Source organism: Chaetodon trifascialis, chromosome 11, assembly GCF_039877785.1.
Source record: "Chaetodon trifascialis isolate fChaTrf1 chromosome 11, fChaTrf1.hap1, whole genome shotgun sequence".
NCBI classification, from domain to species: Eukaryota; Metazoa; Chordata; class Actinopteri; order Chaetodontiformes; family Chaetodontidae; genus Chaetodon; species Chaetodon trifascialis.
The window spans coordinates 23679768-23704762 of NC_092066.1; the positions used below are offsets into that span (position 1 = coordinate 23679768).

Consider the following 24995-nt stretch of genomic DNA (forward strand, 5'->3'; position numbering starts at 1 on the left):
CGGCGCCTTGGAGGGACTCAGCGATGAGGAGAAGACCACGCACATCAAGAGACTCCGAGAAAAAACGATGGAGGGTCTGTCCGACATCAGCTTCGTCTGTCATTTGTCGGATCTCAAGACCACCGAGAAGCTGTGCAAGACTGTGATCAAAGAGCTGAAGAAGAAGTTCGGCAGCGGGCGGCAGCTGGGGGCTCTTATCAAATCAGTGGATCCAGCTGCGGACGCGACCGTCGCCCGGATTCTGCAGGACTGCATCCGGGATTTCAGTGCGAGGCAAGCGAAGAAGAGAAGCGCCAGCGGTTCCTGCAAAGCTGCATTGAAGTATCTGCTCATGGGCACAGTCTTTCTTCTGGGATGGCTTGCCGTTTCCGTCCTGTTTGCCGTCTCAATTCTTATTCTCTAAGGCTTTGCTGGGGGGTGGGGGTGTTCTGACAGGGGATGACACGCAGCACAGGTCCGGGCTGGAGTCCAGCTTGGGCCGGCAAAGCTGCTGCAGAGGTCCCTGTCAGAAGAAGATGGGAGCGCACAGAGACGCAGTGATCAACACTGTGTCCTCTCAAGAGTCACTGCGACAAGACTCTTGAGGCTGTGCGCGCCTCCCGCTGTCATACGGGTTTTCTCCGGGTGCTCCGGTTTCTCCCGCACTATAATTTAAACAATAAATTTGTAAATTGTATTTTTCATGTTTCAAGAACTTCTTCCAGTTCTAATACTTACAACTAGTCAATGTTTACACAGGTTATATTCAACTTCTCTGACTCAACAAGGTACAAACATACGAATGCAGAATTGACCAAAAAATAAGAAATGCTGAGCTCGCTTACAGGACTGGGTCCTTCATCCCAGCAGCTGTCACACCAACATGTCACTAGGAGCTTTTCTCCTAACAATACTGGAGATAGTACTTTTTATGGGCAGCAGTATTTTTATAATCTGTATATAATGTACATATAGTTGTTTTTCAGTTTTGTATCCTGCACACTTTTTTATCTGGACCCTTTTGTGCGACTGTTTTTGCTTTTTCTAACACTTGCTGGCTGTAAAGATTTAACTTCCCCACCGTGGGATCAATAAAGTCTGATCTTAGAGGAGTGAAAAGTTCAATATTGGCCTCTGAGATGTAGTGGAGTAGAAGGATAAAATAGCATGAAATGGAAATTTTAAACAAAGTATACATACATACATACATACATACATACATACATACATACATACATACATACATACATACATACATACATACATAATATGCTGAAGTGGCCAGAGCAGAAGTTTACAATCTAACATTACAGCATGGTTATTTTTAATGTTTAATTGAATCTAAATTAGTCTGTTGATAAGTTAACGTTTGGACTTCATTTTTGGTTGCTAAATTTCCTACGTTTCCCAGCTCCTCTCGTGACCTGTCGGGGGCGCTGCAGTCACCTGTCCTTCCTTAACTCCGGTTTACGGCCAAAAAGTCATCGAAGAAGTCGGATACAATATGGCGGCGCCCTACAGCGGCATACGTTGACAGATAACGACTTAGGTCAAAATAACAGCTTTAAGATTGAAAACTCAGTAAGAAGAAGAGCAGGAGATACCATGTTTCCAGAAACGGCTCAGTGTTTAAAAACGGCGGCTCCGTTGTTTTGTCAAGCCGCTTTCTTGAAGGATTTGAGACGCTCGTCCGCACATGGAAGAGCCAGCTGTCTGCAGGCCCGGAGACACTTCGGTGTCAGCCGCTGTCTGACCGCCAAGGTCCCCCCACCGCCGAGACCCAGGGAGAAGGTTGAGATCCCCGGACTGGAGATGGTCACCTATTCGGAAAGGATGCACTATGTGCCGGGCTTGTCTAAGCCCGTTTTTCCACCGTGGGAGAGGGAATACAAGGACCCTGGACATTACAGGTCCCCCCCTCTTCAAGAGATGCCGCTGCACAAAGAGAAACCGTGCTATGTGTACAACCAGAGGACCAACGCGCTGGAAGGTAACGTTAAAATGTCACAACTCTATAACATCTCAAGCTCATCGCTACTGGCCAGCAGCCGCTACACAGGAATGGCGCCTCCCGACCGAGACCCAGTACTGCTCGTCCCGTCTCAAAGACAGTGATAAAATGAGTTCAAATAACGACTAGAGGATTATTGGTGTGTCGTATTTGTCAGAATATCCCACGGACTCTTAGAAGGTATTAAGTCATGTTATGACGTATGACGCTTCACCGATGATTAAGAATTCACCAAACAGAGAGAATTAGAAATTACGTTTGGCTTAACCATTCTTTACATTTAAGAAAAAACGAGTGCTAGTTCGGATGTATTAAAGTTGTTTATAAAATCTGGTTAATCCGGTAATCTGGCAAAACATGTCCGCATTACAGAGGAACACAAAATTATATGAGCAACGTAAGAGTTAAGAATTTGACAACATGAAACCTTGTATGTAACTAAAAACATGAAAGCAAATAAACATCAGTGTGTTTGTTTTCAGCCACATTCACAATGACAAGAAAGAAAAGTTTGCAGTTACAGTTCCAATATTCTATCTCATTTTCACTGAGATGTTTAAAGTCTGTCATTAATGTCCCTTTTGGTTGCCCACTGTCTAATATAAATCAGAAATTCATAATGGGTTTGACAGTTTGACAGTATGTTTAGTCTTTTATGCTCACAGCCTCAGAAATGCACTCTGTCCACAAAGAATTGAATATTTCTAAGCGAGTTATGTGTCTTGATCACAATGCCCTTGACAGGAGGATACTGTTTACCTGCTGATACTGTTACACAAGATGTCATCGAATTGGCCTAAATGCCCATCCGACACTCGTCTGAATGCTCAGTAACAGAAACCTTATTGTTAATGTGTATGTTTTTTTTGTTTTTTTTTTACACTGAGTTTAAAACTTGCCGTTGGTTCTCTCCTCCTGATCTGTCTCATAAAGCACTGGCTGGCGCATCCAAACCTACATGAGGGGGACTGACCTCAGAGTTTCTTCATCTCTCTCTCTCAGGTTTGCATCAGGCTCTGTGGTTGACCAAAACCAAGCTGATCTCTGGTCTGCCACCTCAGCTGCTCTCATTGGCAGAGAATCCTGCCAATCAGATACCAGATCAGGATGAACGCGTGCAGAGCGCCATCAAACATGCCCGCTTTTGGGACACGACAGAGGAGCGACCAGGCAAAGACAAATACAGGTAGTATTTACTGACCTTTGTAAATGAGTCACTGTGATCACCTTGGCTAATGAAGTAATGGTACCAGCCATCAGCTGCACAGGTACTTTTTACAGTCCTTGTGTGGCAAAGAAGTCACTCTCCCTCACTGTTTGCACTGTTTGTGTTCCTTCCCCAGCAACACTTTGCTCTTCAACCTGCTTCATCTGTGTGCAACTCTCCAGTCCAGTCACCCAGCAATTGGAAGGAGGATCCTCGCTGAGAAATACTCATTGGCAGCTACATGGAAAAGAGGTAATACACCCTCTTGAATTACCTGGTGCTTATACTTCAGGGTACCCTGTGGAGCTTTTGACCACTGCTAGTGCTATGGACTTCCACTTTTTCTTTGTATGGTGCACGCTGGCAAGCCTGTGAATGGCACAGTAGACATCCCTGCCAATGGTCTCAGGCTAGTCCAGTGACTGAAGCGACGCAGGTATGGTCTTGGCTTGTACTTGGATAGGAGACCTCTGCTGGAATTGGTGTTGTGGGGCCAGTAGAGGGCAGTCTTCCCTCTGCTCCTATTAAAAATCTCAGTGCCTTTGTGCAGTGATGGGGACACTGTGCTGTGGGAGCCTGACTCTGTAGTCATTAAGCTCCCATGGAATTACAGGTGCAAAGAGCAGGGGGTCCCTGATTCCCTGAAGAAAAGCCAGAGGATCACCAAAGTCATTGGGATTCCTTCCTCTGAGGACCATGAGTGTCTGTACAAAATCTGACAAACTGACTGAAATGCAGACAGACATTGCTAGCATGGAACTGAACTGATTGCTGCTGCCTGAAGTAATAATAAATCTGAATGTACTGAACACACTGTCATGACTTCCATGTACATTCCATGTTTGTATATCAGGTGAGGACCTCTTCCAGATTAGGGGTCAGAATGGTTTACTGTACAACTCCATGGATCCTCTCCCAGAGGTTTCTGGGGAACAAGAAGTGGCCGACACAGCAGATCACATCCTGGAAACCTTCTATCCCGTCTCCCCCACCATCGACCTGCAGGAAGTACACGTGTACAAGGAGGAAGTGAATTGCTCAGGTGAGAAGACACCCAGTCCTCTCTCATGTCACACAAATCATGGTCTGCTGTGTCTAGTTTCCCTGAGGCTGAGTGGAGTTTGTCCACTGTTCAGGCCTAATCAAATGACGTGTCTGTTATCAGGTTTCAGGGATGACTACCCTTACCCTCATGCCCACACACTTTACTTCATGGAGGGAGCTGATACTCGCTGTAAGCTCCAACCAGAACAGTTCAGAGCCAAGATGGTCATGTTCACCTTTGGAAACGCTTTGGCGCGTGCACACAAACTGTATGGGGTAAGAATATACACAACACACTGAACAGGAAAATGGTCTGTGAACATACAATATTACCAGTTTCTGATCCACACCTAACTCCACATTTATCCCTCTCATTATCTCTCCCTTTCTCTCTTTCTACCTCTTACACTCTCTGTGTCTGTGTGTGTGTGTTTTGTGTGTGTGTCAGACCCAGCCCCAACGTGTGCTAGATCATCCTATAACAGTACAGGCAGTTGGGACCAATGGAAGAATTTTCCACTTCTTGGTTTTCCAGCTCAACACCACAGATCTCTCAGGAGACGACGGCATCAAGAACCAGGTACTTTACTAAAACAAAAAAAGCTGTATGTGCTTCTTTGTGAGAGTCCCTGTCACCAGATCTGAGTGACTTGCTTCTTTACTGCAGAATCTGCAGCTATACAAATCTGCAGGAGTCTTGCTGTGCATTCAACAAAACTCATGCTTAGAGTAATGTGACAGCTGCAAAGACAGCTACAAAAGTGAGTCGCAATAAGATGAATGGCAGTTAGCTGTGTGTGTGTGAGCTTTAATGGAGCTCTGAAATTCACCTTCTTTATCAAAAATTTCAAAGCAACATAAGGCACCTTCTGCCAAAAAAATAGTCCAGATAGATGTTAATATAGAGTATGTGACTCTTATATGTTGCTGTATCATTTTTAAAGGAATAGGAAATATACTTGTTTGCTGTCTTGCAGAGAGAAGATGAATACCATTCTCATATCTGTCTGGTGAATATAAAGCCGCCTCCAGCAGCTGGTTAACTTAGCCCAGCATGAAGACTGGAAATAGAAAAATGGCTAGCCCAGCTCTGTCCAAAGATAACAAAATCACCATGTCTTTGTATTTTAAAGCACATTTTGAAGTATTGCATCAGAAAACTTTGTGATACATCCTCATGGATAGCCACTTTGTGACAAGGCTGTGGGACTTACTGCGCCCAGCCGCTGTAGCCTGGCACATAGCTTCCATAAAACCACAACTTGCTCATTTTTACATGGAGGTTTTTGTACAGATGTCTCAGATGAGATCTAACATGTTAATTACTGAGCTTTAGAGGTGCTGTAGGCAACCGAGCCAGGACTGAGCTGTTTCCCCCGCATTTCCAGTCTTAATACTTTACCAGCTGGCTCAAGGCTGGCAACTTGCTGCAGGGAGAAAACATGGCAGAGCTCCATGGACTGGAGCCAAGAAATAGTTCCACACATGCTAAGCTAAGTTAGCTGATCCCTTGCTCTAGCTCTGTAGTTAGCATACAGATATGAAGAGTTGTATCAATCTTCTCATCTAACTCTCTGCAAGAAGGTGAAACATTTTCCAAAATATCTCCTTTCACTTGTAATGGTAACCATTCGATGTAATTTCATTTTCAACGCAGGTGTGGCTGGATAAAGACGTCGAGCTCTACGAATTTGCAAAAGTCCGACCACTCATCAAAAAGAAGCAAGTGATGGTACGACTTCTACAACGTCTTTTTTGTCTGTTGGTAAATGTAATCCACTGCCAAGCTCAGTGTGACTTACAGCCATGTTCTGTCATCTGGCAGTTGCCTCCTAACCAACCAGAATCATTTCCATAACTTAAGTCAGTGTGGTGCAGCAAGTGTCTGCCTTTGTGACACAAGGAAAAAGGAGCTTGGAAGCTTCACAGGGTCAAAACTCTCCTCACCATGAATGTGTATATACTGATGAATGTGATAGGACGACGAAGAAAATGAAAGAGCAGCAGTGAAAAGTTAAGTGATTGTGATTGGTTGCTGTGTCTCCCTGTAGGTACCAGCTGGTCTGGCAGGATACAAGCCTGAAACATTCAGCAAGTTCCTGGCCCTGTACCTGCACGGAGCTGCGTAGGACTACATACAGTACCTTGTGTGTGTGTGTGTGTGTGTCTGTCTGTTTGTGTATGTGTGTGTGAATGGGATGTAAACCAATACCTTACCAGAAGACTGCTCCTTTGCTTCTGAACAGTCCATGTGGCTCACAGCGCGTTGTCTGGATAATCTGAACAGACTGAAACTGCAGGACTCATTTTAACACTCTGACTCCATCCCTCTGTTTGTTCTTTCTGCTGTGAGAGTGCACTCAATAAACAAACTCTCGTTCTGAATGTGTACTGTGGATATGAGTGTGTTCCTGTGCTTTACTCCTCAGCACATATTCTTATAGGTTCTGTGTCCTGTGTAGTGCACGTATGAGGATAATCTGAGCAAAATAACAGGAAGTGATGTCAATATCAACTTGTCTAAACACCTGGCTGCTACAGTACTCATAATGCAACTCCACCACCGACAGTTTAGCTGAGATCTGGGTGTGAATTTCCCTTGAGATGAATAAAGTATCTATCTATCTATCTATCTATCTATCTATCTATCTATCTATCTATCTATCTATCTATCTATCTATCTATCTATCTATCTATCTATCTATGCATGCTTGTAACATCCCCAGATTTTATTTCATTTTCTTCAGCCCAAACTGAACCACTTGAGGCTATTTATCAGATTTCAGATTGGAGCCAGAAAAAGTTTTTCTTTTTCTTAACATACAGGACTCCCTGAGACCTGGAAACACTTTGTACACCAAAATGATCAGAAATTTTAATGTCTCATCTTTAATGTGGTGCTGTTCATTGTACTTTACTGGTGCAAAAGAACCCACTTACATAATTCTGCTAACACGCAGTGAATGGTTTGGGGGTCTGGGCTTTGTTTGGTTGGTCATTCAGCCTTGAGTCCACTGGGTGGCTGCCAGCAAAAACTCAGATTTAATAAAACTATATGTAACAGAACCTTGACTGCTTTGCATGGAACTGCATTTTGATAATGGCACTTTCAGAAATATGAAATGGGAAGCCCTGCGCTACAAGCTGACACAATGTGCATGTAAGCATATTTTCCTGGAAAGGTGGAGCAGGCAGACACAAACATGCTGTAACAGGCCCAATCCCAAACCAGTCCCTGCTCACTGCCCCTTCACCACCGAGTGTCACTTCGAATGGAGTGACACTTGCAGCTGCAGAGGGCACTCCTGATTGAGGGGGAGGGTATAAAAGTGAAGCCAAACGAGTGGGATGCCCTCGCTACCTTACCGGAAACAGGAAAGAACAGTTGTCGTGGAAATGGACTGACGCGTTGCCTGTGCTCCACTGTCCCTGTAAACACATAATATTTCAAAACATTAAATATGAGATAGATGACGTTCATTTATGCACGCAGGCATTTGTGCGTTTGCTACATGCGGCTTTAGGGATAATGTGATCATCTTTTTAATATGTTCGAAATAAAGACTAATCAAATCACAAATCTCCTTTTAATTCCTGTTATTTGTTGGTGATCTTTCACATGTTCTATTTAGTTTGAGATGTAGCCTAAAGTCAGTGTCAAGGAGATAAATGTGTGTGTTTGATCTAAAATACTTGGAAGAAGTAGACGGAACTTACATTTGAATGTTGTTTCTTCCATTTTCCGGACGTGATTTCCGCTGCACACACCGGGGAGCCTGCACCTGTGCAGACTCGCTATTTAAGGGCTTGACAAGCCACTTCCACTCGGTGATAATTGGTTTGGGACGGCCCTTAATATGGCGGAACTGCGCGTGAACGCGCAAACGGAGGGGTAGTGGATAGGGTTAGGTGATAGGGACTGGTTTGGGATTGGGCCACAGTCTGGCAGTGAGAGCCGGTGTACACATGTGAATGCACTCTGTCAGGAGTGACAGACTAAAAGCACGCTGACCCGACCTCAGACAGAGAGAGAGAGAGAGAGAGAGAGAGAGAGGAAACAGCCTACAGAACACAAAGCTGCAAAAAGGTAAATCAAAACCTTTCATTTTCCGAGTTGCAATGTTTGTTGTTTTCGAGTCCAGACCGTTGTATATTGACCTGTGTCAAGTGGCACAAACACACACACAAAAATACCGGAAGTCAGCAATTTCAAAGATATTGATTTCTCATATAGGTTTTGTGTTGTGTTGTTTTCTAGTATCGCAATGGAAGTTGGTCTTTGCGTTTTTGTTGGTAGTGTATTCTAATTTGTATCGCTGTACTGTGTACTTCAATGTCAGCACGTTTACACAGTTACAAATCTCTCAAAAGGCAAGTTTGTCATGACGAAATATATTATAAATATTGGGTAAAAGGTTGTTTTCTTTGTACAAAACTCTCACAGGTAGCATACCAGTCAGGTAATAGCCAAGCAAACAATGTAACCCTTACATCTATCGTCCATAGCCTGTAAATGTGTATTGTCTTAGGGCTACGACTTTTATTTTGAAAGATCATACTGGCATAAGTTTTGCTGATGGCGTTAATTTTCTCAATGTGTATCGTGACATTTCGCAGGTTGCTGTCGGGCGAGTGAGTACACTTTAAAGTACGATAATACGTTCAAGTTATACTGCTAGCTTAAACGTCCATTTTATCATGTGTCTACTCAGATACTTTAGTACAGTTTAGCAGCTCAGCAGCTTTGGCTTGAAATTAACGTTCCGAGCTGTGCAAAGTTTATGAAGTTAGTTGTCTAAAGTAGTGCCTCCATTGCCTCTGACTGTATCCACTTTGTTCTGCTCAAACCTGTGTGATGGCTGACAGGACAGGACATGACATGTCCTGTCCTGTCCCATTTGGAGACAAAGTATCAACACACGGTTAAATTACTTGTATTAACACTAACACTTTAGTAAGCTAAGTCACTTCAATGTTCATTTTCAACTGGGGACACGCCTGCCGCCCCCAACACAGAGGTGTCATTGAGGTGTCTGGTACAGGTCTGATGCACCATGTCAGCCTGAAGTCATCTTCAACCAGCCGTGCTGAAGGGAGGTGTCCTACAACGAGCTGATGGCTCAAAGTCACTGAATTATTAGGCTTTCTGTGGGTCTGTGGAAGTGACGGTGACAAAAACGTTCAGTGGAGAATGAATCATTGTACAGGAAGCTGTTGCATGAAACTGTGTCGCCATCATCGCCTGTATGAGCGCAACCCTCATGTACACAGACTGACCTGATGTGTCCTGGTGTGTCATGGACAGAGGACCTAAGATAACAGTGAAAGGCATCTGTCAAGATTGTGGATTTCAGAGTTTACCACAGTGTACTGCACGCTTCATGCAAACACTGTATGCTTATGAATGCTTCCAGGACATTCCTTGCATATGTAACTACTCTGCTTTGTCACTGAATGACTTCCAGGAAAATATAACAACACTTGAACACAGCAATTATGTTATTGTTACAATCTGACTGAAACCGAGAAGTGGATCCATCGAGCGGCTGGCCTTTCTAAAAATTCACAACCAACTCTCGTTGATTTTATTTCAGCATGAGCAGTGTGTTAACACGCTTCGTTGTTTGTGCATCTAGTCATCAACATGAGACAATATTTTCTACAGAACTGATATCTAGTAAAGATACAACACAGATCAGGTTCAACAGTTAAGAAAAGTCCCACTTCTGCATACATGAAAGAGCCTCAGTCTGATCTCTCCCTCCTGCTCCTCCTAGCAGGGCTTGGAGTCTGTTCCTCATGGATGGATCACTGAGCAGGTCTGCAGGCCCCCTGACCCAGAGGGCAGGGAGGCCCTAAGTTTTGTTTTATTAGCATTTCTTGTTGGAAAGTCACATGGTTCAGTCAAAACAAGAGATGTCATCAAATCTTCAGTTTATTCTTATTGCATTTTTGTTTATACTTGTCCAGCTGCTGTTAGACAGTAAAATGTACCAAAAGATGGCTGAGCGGCCTGATGGAAGCCCAGTATTCATGTTGAATGATATGTTGAGCTAGCATCAGGCCGTGCAGTGTGCATCAGGCTGTGCTGCTACCCTGACAGGTGATACCATCCTCTAGCTCTGACCTAATGTTCCTTGAAGCTGCATTTAAATCCTCCTCTGACCTGATCAAAGAGCAGATAGTCAGCTTTATAATAATAATAATAATAATAATAATAATAATAATAATAATAATAATAATTGTAACTCAAATTGCTTTCCAAGAAAGGAATTGCATGCAACAAGTGGAGTAAAATAAGATTGAAATAAGGATGAAAATAAAAATGAACACAATGCATGAAACCACACAATAAAATATCAGAATCTGGGTAAAAATAGAGCAGAATAAGGACAGGAAGTCAATGTGGATGAAGCTCTAAAAGAACTCTTCTTCTGGTGTGTCTCTCTGCTTTCTGTGGTTCTCAGACACAACAGAATCTTTTTCCTTCTCTACAGACACTGATTGACCACAGGTCTTGCTTACACTGAAGCAGGCATTTCACAGCGACCTCAGAACGCCTGCTCCTGGATGTAATCTCATTGTGGGTCTTAATATTGCCCAGAGACCAGCATGTAACAGGATGGACATAAAACAGATAAAAAGTCAATGTAAAATAAGATGGATAATAATAAGGCAAACACAGGAAAAAAGGATGGTATAGGTAGGTTAAAATAGATTAGATAGAATGCATAAAATCAAGTAAAATACAGTATTTTAAAAGAAATGCAGCAGTGTGTAAGTGTGAGGCAAAGCACAAAATGCTCAGACCTGTATCACGAGGTCATAGCTAGTGAAAGGCTAAAGTGAAGAGATAAGCTTTTAGCTTTCTTTTGAAAATATTCAGTGAGCTGCTTCCCTCATATCTGTAGGTAGTGTGTTCTAGAGCTTTGGGACGTATTGGACAAAGACTGCATCCCCAATTTTCCTTCAACTGCTGCTGGAAACGTCCAATAAACCAGCAGCAGATGATCACAGTGTTAGCGATGTAGCTTGGTCCTCGTCCATTAAGGGCTTTGTATATGAGGAGGAGGACCTTCAAATCAATCCTGAATGTTACATTGTATCTGCTTAGGCTTAACTAGCATGGCTCTAGCATACTGCTTATCAGTAATATCTTAATGCCATGGCCTGCTCAATAGCCAGTCATCATTCCTGTTTATCCAGCTCCACCACTCTAACAAATAGTCAGTAGTTACATCAGGAAACATTGGTGAACAGCTGTCCTTTGCAGGTTCCTTCTTAATTCGGTATACTTGCTCATATTATTTTGCATAGTGTAGTTCTGTGGAGGGCTGCACGGTGGCCCAGCAGGTAGTGCGCGTGCCTCACAGCAAGAAGGTCGCCGGTTCGATCACCGGGTTGGGCCTTTCTGTGTGAAGTTTGCATGTTCTTCCCGTGCACGTGTGGGTTCTCTCGGCTTCCTCCCACAGACCAAAAACATGCTCATTAGGTTGATTGGTGACTCTAAATTGCCCCTAGGTGTGAGTGTGAGTGTGAATGGCTGTCTGTATATATATATATATATGTTGTCCTGCGATCGACTGGCAACCGGTCCAGGGTGTACCCCACCTCTTGCCCGATGACAGCCAGGATAGGCTCCAGTGACCCCAAAAGGGATAAGCAGCATAGAAAATGGATGGATAGTTCTGTGGAGTGGACTGCCAGTGAGGATTTACACAGCCTCTCTAGCATAAACACAGCATAAACAAAATACAAAGTTCACCTGTAGCAGCACTTTTGACTCATGGCTAGCCTAAAAATATTTCTCAGAAAGATGATGGGAAAATGTACCAACCAAGAGCACACTGCATGTGCCTGGATATATTCCAAAAGTATTAGAATTTCACATTTGGATGTGCATTTTGGTGCATTGTATATATGTATTATCATTTATCCACAGCCACAGCTGCCCCAGAGGATCACTGCTGCCCGTGAATGTGAATTGTGATATGGAGTAATTGTAGTACTACAGTTGCCTCTGTTTTGTCACTATTGAACTTCCCTACCATCTACTGGATTTTAAGATGTATGGCATTTATTTGAAAGTAAATGAGAATTCACGTATCCACCAGATTTGTATCCACTTCAGATTTGGCCTATGCTTCCTCCTCCACCAGGTTTCACGAAAATTGTGCCAGTAATCTTTCCATTATCCTGACAGCCAAACAAACAAACTGAACCAAAAACATAATGGCAACATAATGGCAGTGATAACAATATTAATTTCTTAACTTTAAATGTATCTACAAACAAAGACATTGCATGTAGAGGAACCTTGCAGCACCAGTCCTGTGTTGGTCAAAACCTTAATAGCACATGTTATCAAAAGGTGTAGAAGTGGAGCACAGCCACCAGTGATGTAAGAGATGTATGTGGGTGATTTTGGTGTCGCACTTAATCTTCTTAAACCAAGACAACTGAAATTCATTTCAACCTCAGACACTCTTCTCCCCTCAGCTTTGAAGATGAGTTCCAGAGTGTCAGCTGGTCCAGAGAAAGAGGAGGAGGTGGAGGAGGAGGAGGAGGAGGAGGAGGAGGAAGAGGAAGAAGAACAAGAGGAAGAGAGTGTCAATCCGACAGTGGTGAAAATGAGTCAGATTGTAATGCCCTGTCACTGCAACCATCGACAGGAGCTGAGCGTGGGACAGCTGCTCAAATGGATAGACTGCACGGCCTGTCTTTCTGGTGAGGTGTGCGTGTGTGTATGTGTGTGGAGAGAATTCAGTGAGTGTATGTCATGTGGCTTGTGTTGAAATGCTTCTGTTTCATTTTTGAGTGTCTAGAATATGTCGTAACCACTGACTAACCAGACAGAACATGACGTATGTCTGTGTCATATGAACAGCTGAGAGGCATGCTGTGTCGCCCTGCGTCACTGCCTCCATGGATGACATCGACTTTGAACACACCATCAGGTATCAGGAAGTGTGTGTGTGTGTGTGTGTGTGTGTGTGTGTGTGTGTGTGTGTGTGTGTGTGTGTGTGTGTGTGTGTGTGTGTGTGTGTGTGTGTGTGTGTGTGTGTGTGTGTGTGTGTGTGTGTGTGTGTGTGTGCATATATAAACCTTCTCATTCAATGTTTTTTCTTTATTTTTTATTCTCTACATTGGAGATTAATACTGGAAACATCCATCCAAACTATGAAGGAACACATATGGAATGATGCAGTGTTGTTTACTACAACTAAACCATTGAATGAGAAGTTGTGTCCAAACTTTTTAACTTTTTAATATTTCCTTTATATCTCTGTGTTCAGTGTGGGCCAGGTGGTGAACATCAAGGCAAAGGTCAACAGAGCCTTCAACACCAGCATGGAGGTCAGATAAGTTTGGATTAGCTACTTATAGCACACAAAATCAATTGATCTCAAATAATTAATATCCATAAAAATTTCCAATGGATTTTGAATCCCTGAAAGCATTAGTTCACCCAAATTACAACAAAACATGTTCACTTGCCAGAAATTCTCAAATAGTGGCCTGGGCCTTCAGTGGCAGAGAAACTTGGAAAAGAGTTATGAGGCTTTATTTGCAATTTGTGTATGCAAACTGGAACCTTGCCACAGTTGATGTATTAATGCATCAGACCTACCACAGCCATGCTAACATACTGTAAATATGAAACATTAGGGCGCATACAGTATTCTTTAATCCATCTGGGGTTTTACTGCATATGCTGTTAATAAAATCTTCAACTTGAAAGACTTCTCTAAGTGAATACTACCAGCTACAAGGTTACTGATTTCAGCTGTTACTAGGCTTCTTTTATTTGTTCTATTAGTAAAGTAGTGCTTTAGTGTTGCTGACACATTGATTGCATTTAAATGTATTTCAATTTAAATGTACCTCAATGACCTCAATAATCAACACTTACTGTATACTTTAACCATAGATTATCCATAATATATTCTGTCTCAGGTGGGCATACAGGTGAGCTGTGAGGACCTGTTCTCTGATCGTCACTGGAGGGTTTGTCACGCCTTTGCCACCTTCGTTACGCAGCGCACAAACACAAGAGAAAAGGTAAGGCTTGTGTTGCATGGCACATGGTTGCTGTCAACGTGTTACTGTTTTAACTGCACATCTCTAACTGTACGCTGAAATGCTTGTTGGAAAGCAAAACCAAATTAAAAATGAAAGTTAAAACAAAAGGCATTTGTTGCAATTGAATAGTGCCTTTGTGTGTGTGTGTGTGTGTGTGTGTGTGTGTGTGTGTGTGTGTGTGTGTGTGTGTGAGAGAGAGAGAGCGAGAGAGAGAGAGAGAGAGGAAACAGCCTACAGAACACAAAGCTGCAAAAAGGTAAATCGAGAGAGAGAGAAAGAAAGAGGTTTTCTCACACTAAGTAGACACATTTCCTTACTTTTTCTCTAAGGTGACCTTGAAGCCCATTGTACCTCACACTCAGAAAGAGCAGGTTGAGTACAGTGTGGCGGCTGAGAGACGACGGGTCAGGACGCATCATGATGACATCATCAAAGATCTGGTCTCTTACGGGTCAATCCAGCAGAGTAGGTTTGATGCACACTGCTACTTCCCAGCATGCAGCAGACCACAGTCAATGTCTTCCCTGTTAACACAGATACTGGAGGATGCTGTGACTGGAGATTTGTTGGATGTTTAACTTGTTTCTGAATTACATAGAGGAAGTGAAGGACAGAGACTGAGGCTCTGAACACAATCAGACTGTAATGAAATATGAAATGTGATTGCGGTCAAGTAGATTGTATCACTTTGCTTTATGTCACTTTCTGGTTGACTTGCACAAACGCCACGCACGTTACAACTTAAATGATTAAAAACGAAACAGTTTGTTTTCATTTAATCCCGCTTACACCGTCCCGCTGCCCCAAATACACACGAGAGCACCAAATGTGGATTTATCTGCCACTCAGAAAATGCATTATTTCCTCCTGTTTGAAAAACATTTTAGAAAACTACAGCAGCCAGCTGTTAATGAAACTATATATTTAGGAAGAGATATTAAAGAGTCACGCCTTCAGTCAGAACCACTGGGGCTGAGAACCACAGATAGAGTGGGACAGTCAGAAAGTACTGAGAGAAACACATTGTTGGTTTGGGTCTTTTCATGGGATTGTTGATTGTTACTGTAAATATAATAATACTTTAAATACATTAAATTTGAAGTTTATGTGTGTGTGTCAGGTGACCACTCGGCAGTAGACAATGTGGTGGCAGCAGAGAAGACCAAGGTGGAGAGTCTTGAACTGGTTCTACCCCCGCACACTAATCATCAGGTTATTTATTTACATCTCTGCCTCTGTTTATCTCAGGAAGGACATGAAGCAACACTTATTTCCTGATATTATAGTAAATGACAATCAGTGGTATTATCATACTTTTATTCTTGGAATCTTTGTGTAATATTGGATGTTTTGTAGTAAAACATGTTAGTATGGTGCCATTGTACAACACAGTATAAAAGTCCATTCATACTTCGAGACACTGAAAGGCTTTTATTATTCATGCACTCTGTGTTTCATCAGTGTTGTGTCATTGCAGTGTTGAGGGGGAAGTTGACTGTATCATCATCTGTTTGTCTAAATACCAGGTAAATACCTTTGGAGGACAGATCATGGCTTGGATGGTGAATGTAGCTACAATTGCTGCCAGGTAGACACACACACACACACACACACACACACACACACACACACACACACACACACACACACACACACACACACACACAATAGAAGGACAGATTGTGACCATATTTCACATGGTCAGATACTGAACTGGTGACACTGATCTTGGGTGTTCACCTTCAAACTGTGCTGATTGTTTCGATCATCTGTGCTGCTGGTTGAAGATGTGTGAAACATCCATGTTTTACAGTTTGTAGCTTCTTTGCAGAAACATCCATATTTGAAGCATTGTAGTCCACCACAAGCTCACTGGTTTTGTGTTTTTGAAATCCATAAAATTTTGAAATATTAAAGGTCGAGACTGGAACATAGACATAAAAACATTAGTACTGATATTAGCCTGTACCTATCTAACTTTACTTAGAACAACTTCTATGCTCACAAACAAACACATCCACCCTTCACATCTGTGACTATTGTGTAATCTGTTTTTTTGTTTGCAGCCGTCTGTGTCAGGCTCACCCAACTCTGCGGACCATCGACATGTTCACTTTCAGAGGACCTTCTCAGATTGGAGACAGAGTGCTCCTGAGGGCTATAGTCAACAACGCCTTCAAAAACAGGTATCAGTGTGTTCCGAATCAGCCATAAAAATACAGATGATAAGATCAGACAAGTTTAATCTTTACTGATCTAAGTGGAGAAAACAGGTCATGATAACAGCTCTGTACACTCTGTATATATGACTTGTGTATCATGTGTCCTTCAGCATTGAGGTGGGGGTGCGTGCAGAGGCCTACCAGGAGGAGGGACCTAACCGCCACATAAACTCTGCCTTTATGATCTTTGAAGTTCTTGACAAGCACGGGAAGCCATGTACATTACCACGGATACGACCTGAACCCCTGGTGAGTTAGCCACCAAAATGAAAACAACTGAAGAAGGCACTTCACATGGTGGCATGTCTGTAAACATTTAAACTCTGAAACACTGGATCACTACCTTTGAAGACTATTAACCCCTTGTTAGCTACTGTAGGTTGGAGCGTGTGTTCCTTAGGCAGGACACAAGGCTGTACCTTCCAAAATAGAAGAGCTGATGGAAAGTAGGACATTGATGAAAGCTCCTGTAAAACAGTGGGAGAAGGTGGGATCAGCCTAACATCCACAAACTGACACTGTTATTACCTCTATTACAACGACTGATGATAGACTGGAGACCAGCCAAAAAGCTAATCATCTCTCAGCTGTGACAGTTCGAAGCTGCACTCATTTTAACTTTTATTTCAAGTTTCCAGGGCTGGGATTGGAGGTGTGGAGGCCTGATGGAACAAAGATGATAGCAATAAACTTATCTTGACTGAGGAAAAATATCACCGCTCATAACCTCTTAGAAGGGTGGGCCTTGTGTTCATTGAAGCTGCTCTTATCACTGTGTCTTAATCCTACCTGTATAAGTTATGCTGAGGACAGATCAGTTGCAGGGTGAAAGGTTCCTTGTTTATGGAGTAACATGAATTTGGAGATAAGAGTATTATAACAAACACAACCAGACTACAGCCTGCATGGGTTCCCCTTCTATGTTGACGATACCTGTGCACAGACACCTGTATACCACTGCCTACACATAGACTGGTACTGATAAAAGAAGAAAGCTGTGAGAGTGTACAGACCATGTACAGACACTGCATTCTAGAGACAGCTGCTGGTGATATGATAAGATGGACATCTACAGAGTTTTACATGTTTGGCCCATGACCCATAGGAGGGACTAAAGGTGTGAATATCTCGGCCTCTGCTGCACACATTTTGAACATCCTTTTTTTTTTCGTAATGCATCACTGGAGTATCCCTTTAATTTGCTAATAACATACTGTAGCAATGTCTAAAAACACTGCACCTTTAATTGAAAACACTACTGTGTGCTGGAACCGGTGGATGTAGAAGCTGAATAGATGATTTGAGGTTTTTAAAGTGGCCTTCTCTCTCTGTCTTTCATTCACAGGAAGGGGAGAGGCGGTTTCAAGAAGCCATAGCCAGGAAGAAGATCAGATTGGACAGGTAATCTGTCTGTTTAATCCCGTGAAGAGCACATTAGCCTTTAGATCCACTTCTGTGTGCCAAACATGATACAGTTTGTACATTTTATGTTAATTGGGACTAAAAATAAGAAGAATTGAACATCACAACGGCAATGTCAAAATGCAGTACAGCTCGCTGCAGTGTGCAGTGCAACTCATTTGTAGTTGCTGTGCTGTTAACTTGACATAATCATATATTCCTCTATTTTCTCTCTGTTTGTTGTTTCAGAAAGTACATAATTTCCCACAAGCAGGGTGAGATCCCTTTGTCTGTGCCCTGGGACCCCAGAAACCAGGTGAGGAAAAGGTTTTACTAACAGTTACATGTGCTGTGAATAACACATCCATGACAGCTCATTCTGGTCCAGACGGTCACATGCACAGAGAGAGCCAGGCTACAGCTGAAACATTTTAAAAGCAGGCTGAAACCATCCCATCCTCACTGGCAGAAACTGTTCGTTTGCTTGCACTGACTTATGCTGCTGTGGGCACCAGTTCACTGCCTGGACAGCTTTGTTTACTGACCACAGCACCAGCTAGAGACTGGAGGCTAGAGACATGTATTAAATGATTGACTCACCTTTAATAAAGCTGCCATGGTCAAGGCCATTGGAATATTATAACTATATCATGGATTAATTATTGACAGGAAGTGTTGAGACTTTTTATACTGCACTACAATGAATGGAAATCAATGGCTGCCTGAAAATGACCCTGAAAACATATGGATAAATAAATTAAGAAATATGTCAAAGTTTGGAAAATGGATAGCAGTGATGTAAAGTATATTTAATACAATGTACAGTGGTGCTAGGCTAATATGCTGCTTGAATTGTCAGAAGAGACACACAGGAGGACAATTGTCCAGTATCCACATGGTATCTTCTGCTCCATGTACATGTTTATGTGTTTGTTTGCTACACATGTATATGGTGTACATGTGTGTGCTTGTGTTTCCAGGTGTATCTGAGCTATAACAATGTTTCAGCTCTGAAGATGCTGGCTGCAAAGAAGAACTGGCGGCTCAACTCTGAGAAGAACGAGGTACCTGCTGTTTTCTCCCTGGAAGGCAGCTCTTTGTTTGATGTTGGGTACATTTTGGGTACGTTTGAATTTTTCCCATGCTCCACGAGGAGCTGGATGCTTCATGTAATTCTTTGTCTCCAGGTCCGTCTTTACACCTTGGAGGAGAAGTCCATGTTGAGTTTCAGGGTGGAGGTGGAGTCCGATGTTCCCGCTCACAGAGCCTTTCATATACTGGCTGAGCTGAGCAACAGACAGCACTGGGACCCTCATTATCAGTAATGTTTTCACACACACACACACACACACACACACACACACACACACACACACACACACACACACACACTCATGCTCACAGTTTGTAAAAAATCACTTCAAATAAACTGTGTCTCCACGACATGTATAAAGGTCAGGATATACTGTGTGTCCGATGCTCAGGGTACAATTTTACAGGAAGCAGGTAGAAGTCTGCTCGCCCTAACATAGTGTAATGCTATGTTGACATGTTAGTGTGTATACTCTTTCAGGAGTAGTATCACAGCTTGGTGTAAGATTTAAGTTGCAACTTATGCCTACGTTGGAACTCTTTCAGCTGGAGAAAACCATACACTGTCAGTAAACTCTGTCCAAAGTTAGAAATTACCTTCAAACTAGGTTACATTTGAACTTACACAGCTAACTGAACTCCATTTACATTTGTTATGACACAATGTGATAACGCTTCATTATGCTCATTGTGGTCTCTTGTGTTTACCTTTTAAGTCCAAATACCAGCAAAATGTAAATGTAAAGCACCCATTACACCACTGGTTTGACCACTCAGGAAGTCATGTGACATTCAAAGGTGTCGTTAAATTAAAAGGTGATGATGCTGGGCAGCAATGCTACATGTACATAATGTCATTAGGAAGCCAAGTACCAAAGACATGTAAACACCCTCATCCAGTACAAGAGTACATGTCACATGCAGCATCCCCACTTTACATACTTTGTGTGATCGGAATTACTTTTTTAGTGGTACCTGCATGAAAGTTTCCAACAATCCCTCTAGAGCCAGTTTAGCCAAAGCTGAGATCTCCTTTTGACTGTTTGACCTTGCCACACTTTCCCCAAAACTCTGACTTTTTTTTTCCGGAGGGTTGACGTTAAGATGTGGGTGGCCTTTATGATATATCTGTAACAACATACTCTAATTCTATGTCTCTGGTACTTGACACCGTAATCATGATTACATCTCTCAGTGGGCAAGTCTGTCCTGTAATATTCTCTGCATATTTCTAATTGGCCTCTGGTGTTTCTGATGATCAGTGTAATTTATTTAGTGGCTGAATAAAATGTAAACATTTATTTTCGGGTTCAAGGATTCAAAGTTTAATGTGTCACGAACACAAGTAATACATCTATTTGTCGTGAAATGCATGACAGAGTTCAGCATCCTGATGGCCTTTCTGAGTCTCTGCGTTTGGCTTGTGGCTGCAGAAGTGTTTGCCTGAGTGTACAAGCTGGAATAGTCCATTGCTGTGGGAGCAAGGATCCTTCATAATAATGCTCTGGTTCTGTCTGTACCTTCAGGTGTTGGAGTTCTGCAGAGTGGGGGATGTAGACCTTATGGTATAGAGCTCTACATTCCTGAGCAGAACCAGTTGGTGTTTTCCACAGATCCAGAGAAGAAGGTCTAGGACCCTCATAGAGTTTCAAGTTTTCAGTTGAAATGTTGTTATTTGAAAAGCACTTCAAAAATTCTTTTTGTTTGCAATAACTAAATATGTTACATCTACAAAGATGCTTTTTTTGCACAAAACCTTGAAGAATTCAGGAAGTGTAGTTCAGTTTGAGCCCATAATCCCTGTAGAAGGGATGAATATTGTATCCAACACAAAGTTCATAACATACTGAGCCCAAACAGCCTTGTTTGTTTAATTAAGTCTGGACTCTGATTTCTCTCGGCAGCTTTAAGAGTGTGGCCAAATACAAACACAGGTCACACTTTATCTCTATACTCCAGCTGCTGGCTGTAGCTTCATGTTTATCACACACACGAGAGTGTTAGCAATCTTCTCACTTAACTCCTGGCAAGAGAGCAAATACGTATAATTCTAAAATATTACTATTCCTGTAAAATTGAAGTCAATATTCCTTCATTTCATTTCAAATAAACTACATCTCTGTCAACATCCTCATCACTCGGTATGTCTCTCTGCATCCTTTCCTAAATCAGGAAATGTGAGCTGATTCATCGAGTGGATGATGAGGACTCTCTGTATCGTGTGGTGGCTCCATCAGTGTCTAAAGGGGGGGTAGGCTCCCCGACTTCAGCCAGTCCGGGAGAAGGGATTCTCCAGGACTTCATCTTGTTGGCTTCCCAGAGGAAGCCGTGTGGCAGCGGGTCAGTACAATGACTGGCTGGATGCTCTGAACCACAGTTCAAAGGTCTACGCACAGCTCTATTCTGCAGGACTTACTGTCACTTCTTGTTTTTCCGTCCCCAGAGATCCATACATCATCGCTGTGCGTTCAGTGTCCCTTCCCACTTACCCTCCTATTGAAGGATATAACAGAGGAGAGGTTCTGTGTGGTGGATTTACCATACTGGAGACCAAAAACAACATGTCACTGGTGAGACAAAACATGGTTTTAGCTGAAAACACAGGTTCACATTTACATATAATCTAAAACTTTTATTATTTGTATCTTTTTCCAGATCTGCTACTATATTCAGGCGACTCCAGAGGTTCTTCCATACATCTCCACAGATATTGCCGGACTCTCTTCCTCTTTCTACAACGCCTTCTGCGCCTGCAGAAAATACATGATCAGTAAAACATTGCAGTCCACCTCCAAGGAACACACCGACCAATACCAGGCCACGAATACAGACAGCCCCACCTGTGACAATAAATGAATGTCTGTCAGTGGATCTCCACTGCACCCAGCTGTAGACAGTCAGCGGGACTTTAAAGGCCAGTTTACATCACAAAATGTAGTGTGAGGTCAATCTGCTGCTCATACAACATGATACGATTACTACTTTTTTAAAAAGGTATTGGAATAAAAAAATCTAATAAACAAGTCAGATTTTTAAAGATCACAGTAAAGTGAGTAAAGAATCAGAAAAAAACAAAAAAAACAAAACAAAAACAAAAACCAGAATCAGGTGTAAAATACAGACCTGTATTCCAAATAAATGCTAATTCAATATTATATTTGGACACAAACACAAAAACATTGCAGTCTGTGTCTCCAATGGTCAGTTAATGAAATGTCTTATGTTGGTAAATATTAGGTAAATGTTTAATTATTATTATGAATCTAATGAAGTGTGGGGTTTATTTGAGAAACACTAACAGCAGCATTGAAGCTGCAGTGCAGGACTTTCACATGTAAGTAAGTAAAAATCTGTTTTGTTCAAGCCTTTTAGGCCCATCAGCACCAGATGAATCTCTGCATTCTGCAGTGTTCTGGAGTTTTTACATCTGGTGTCTGTGGCATCATTCCTGTGCTGGTGCACCAGTCATGATGTCTTTTACATAAACCAGCAGTGACTGGTTTGCCAGAGCTGAAGGGGGGAGCAACTAAGTGGTGAGAGAATTGACTGACTGCCATAAGCACATTTCTTTGATAAAAAAGTTTGATGTGATGTTTCATTCAGTGTTTTCATAGGACATTAATAAAACGTTTTTAACAGAATGTTGTTTTGTGTCATGTGGCCACTCCATTGAGTCGGTTCAGTGAGAACATATTGGCTTCTAACAAGACGAAGAGTGCAGCCCTCTCTGTTAGCAGCTCTGTGGGGCTGCACTGAAGTGCTTGGAGAGCAATGCTAACTTTAGTATGTTAACATACTCACAGTGACATTGCTAACATGCTGGTGTTTAGCCGGTACAGCATCTCACAGAAGTGAGTACACCCCTCACATTTTTGTTAATATTGTATCTTTTCATGGGACAACCCTGAAGATATGACACTTCAATACTATGTAAAGTAGTCAGTGTACAGATTGTATAACTGTAAATTTGCTGTGCCCTCAAAATAACTTAACACACAGGCATTAATGTCTAAACTGCTGGCAACGGAAGTGAGTACACCCCTTAGTGCAAAATGGCCAAATTGTGCCCAAAGTGTCAATATTTTGTGTGGTCACCATTATTTTTCAGAACTGCCTTAAGTCTCTTGGGCATAGTTTTCACTAGAGCATCACAGGTTGCCTCTGGAATCCTCTTCCACTCCTCCCTGACGACATCACAGAGCTGGCAGAGGTTAGAGCTCCTCGACATTCTGTTTGAGGATGCCCCACAGATGCTCAGTAGGGTTTAGGTCTGAAGACATGCCTGGCCAGCCCATCACCTTTACCCTCAGTTTCTTTAGCAAGACAGTGGTCATCTTGGAGGTGTGTTTGGGGTCATGATCATGTTGGAATACTGCGCTGCGGCCCAGTTTCCGAAGGGAGGCGATCATGCTCTGCTTCAGTATGTCACAGTACATGTTGGCATTCATGGTTCCCTCGATGAACTGTAGCTCCCCACAGCCAGCAGCACTCATGCAGCCCCAAACCATGACACTCCCACCACCATGCTTGACTGTACGCAAGACACACTTGTCTTTGTAGTCCTCACCTGGTTTCCGCCACACATGCTTGACACCATCTGAACCAAATAATTTTATCTTGGTCTCATCAGACCACAGGACATGGTTCCAGTAATCCATGTCCTTAGTCTGTTTGTCTTCAGCAAACTGTTTGCATGCTTTCTTGTGCATCATCTTTAGAAGAGGCTTCTTTCTGGGACGACAGCCATGCAGACCAATTTGATACAGTGTGTGGCGTATGGTCTGAGCACTGACAGACTGACCCCCCACTCCTTTAACCTCTGCAGCAATGCTGGCAGCAGTCATACGTCTATTTCCAAGAGACAACCTCTAGATATGATGCTGAGCATGTGCACTCAACTTCTTTGCTCGACCATGGCGAGGCCTGTTCTAAGTGGAACCTGCCCTGTTAAATCGCTGTATGGTCTTGGCCACCGTGCTGCAGCTCAGTTTCAGGGTGCTGGCAATCTTCTCATAGCCTAGGCCATCTTCATGTAGAGCAACAATTCTTTTTTTCAGAAACACACTAACACACCTGCTCCCCATTCACACCTGAACACTAGTCACATGACACCGGGGAGGGAAAATGGCTAATTGGGCACAATTTGGCCATTTTCACTAAGGGGTGTACTCACTTTTCAGCAGTTAAGACATTAATGGCTGTGTGTTATTTTGAGGGCACAGCAAATTTACACTGTTATACAAGCTGTACACTGACTACTTCACATAGTATCAAAGTGTCATATCTTCAGTATTGTCCCATGAAAAATACAATATTTCTAAAAATGTGAGGGGTGTACTCACTTTTGTGAGATAATGCAAATCCTATGTTTAGTCAAGATAATTTACTCTGCACCAATGTAATGGAGGGACCAACTATCTGAAACTGCCACACTTAGAAAAACACCACTAGCTGGAACAATGTATGAGCTGAGAAATTTAGCAAGGCAGCTTCTAACTTGGCAGTCAAAGACCTGTGATAAAGACAAGTACTGGAAGCAAGGTGTTTTACAGTCAAACCTAAACCTGTTACCAGATTCAGCCCAATTGTTTGTAGCCACATACCCGGTGAATTAAGGGTTCATTTCGACAGGTTGTTGGCAGTTGTTGAAATAGTGGAAAAACTAACCAAACAAATGACTGTTTCCATAAATGGAGCCTGGTGGCTTTGAGGAGAGCGACAGACTGGCTGTTCCTGGTTAAGTCTTATTCTTTACAAACTGGTCCATCTCTGCAGGAATCCTTTCTATAATGTTGTCAGACACTTAGAACAACAATCTGAGCCTGTCAGTGGCAAAAACAAACACTTTCAATGGACATACACTGACGGGGCACAATTGCCAGGAAGGACCGCATGGAAGCCTATTTTGTGGCTGCAAGCTGCAGCACGGTCACTCAATACCAGAACAATTTTTAAA

The 24995-nt window shown here is 42.6% G+C and overlaps 2 protein-coding genes across 4 annotated transcripts; both read left to right on the plus strand.

Moving 5' to 3' along the window:
- The first annotated feature begins 1468 nt into the window (after positions 1-1468).
- On the plus strand, positions 1469-6626 carry mrpl37 (mitochondrial ribosomal protein L37). The gene is made up of 8 exons (XM_070974271.1): positions 1469-1969; positions 2993-3176; positions 3334-3449; positions 4051-4239; positions 4363-4517; positions 4690-4821; positions 5899-5973; positions 6293-6626. Exons 1-8 carry the CDS (start codon positions 1585-1587, stop codon positions 6368-6370), a joined length of 1314 nt encoding a protein of 437 aa, XP_070830372.1. The 5' UTR covers positions 1469-1584; the 3' UTR covers positions 6371-6626.
- A 1651-nt stretch (positions 6627-8277) lies between these two features.
- On the plus strand, positions 8278-21971 carry acot11a (acyl-CoA thioesterase 11a). 3 transcript variants are annotated; one of them, XM_070974151.1, is made up of 18 exons: positions 8278-8328; positions 12741-12968; positions 13129-13198; positions 13538-13598; positions 14199-14303; positions 14654-14789; positions 15445-15536; positions 15851-15912; positions 16391-16510; positions 16657-16795; positions 17892-17947; positions 18197-18263; positions 18928-19011; positions 19135-19268; positions 21212-21379; positions 21483-21609; positions 21695-21872; positions 21919-21971. In XM_070974151.1, the coding sequence occupies exons 2-18, from the start codon at positions 12749-12751 to the stop codon at positions 21930-21932; spliced, it is 1833 nt and encodes a 610-aa protein (XP_070830252.1). In that variant the 5' UTR covers positions 8278-8328; positions 12741-12748; the 3' UTR covers positions 21933-21971. The 3 variants fall into 3 exon arrangements, with proteins under 3 accessions (XP_070830252.1, XP_070830253.1, XP_070830254.1); XM_070974152.1 differs by lacking the exon at positions 8278-8328 and adding an exon at positions 8852-8873; XM_070974153.1 differs by lacking the exon at positions 8278-8328 and having other exon boundaries at positions 12904-12973.
- Positions 21972-24995: the final 3024 nt, after the last annotated feature.

Bases quoted from the DNA above. Each gene is read 5' to 3' on its own strand.
- mrpl37 (XM_070974271.1), top strand. From the start codon at position 1,585: ATGTTTCCAGAAACGGCTCAGTGTTTAAAAACGGCGGCTCCGTTGTTT. The intron at 1,970-2,992 runs GTAACGTTAAAA...TCTCTCTCTCAG, and splicing joins GAGGACCAACGCGCTGGAAG to GTTTGCATCAGGCTCTGTGG. The intron at 4,822-5,898 runs GTACTTTACTAA...TTTTCAACGCAG, and splicing joins ACGACGGCATCAAGAACCAG to GTGTGGCTGGATAAAGACGT.
- acot11a (XM_070974151.1), top strand. From the start codon at position 12,749: ATGAGTTCCAGAGTGTCAGCTGGTCCAGAGAAAGAGGAGGAGGTGGAG. The intron at 15,913-16,390 runs GTAGACACACAC...TTTTGTTTGCAG, and splicing joins GTAGCTACAATTGCTGCCAG to CCGTCTGTGTCAGGCTCACC. The intron at 19,012-19,134 runs GTACCTGCTGTT...CTTTGTCTCCAG, and splicing joins TCAACTCTGAGAAGAACGAG to GTCCGTCTTTACACCTTGGA.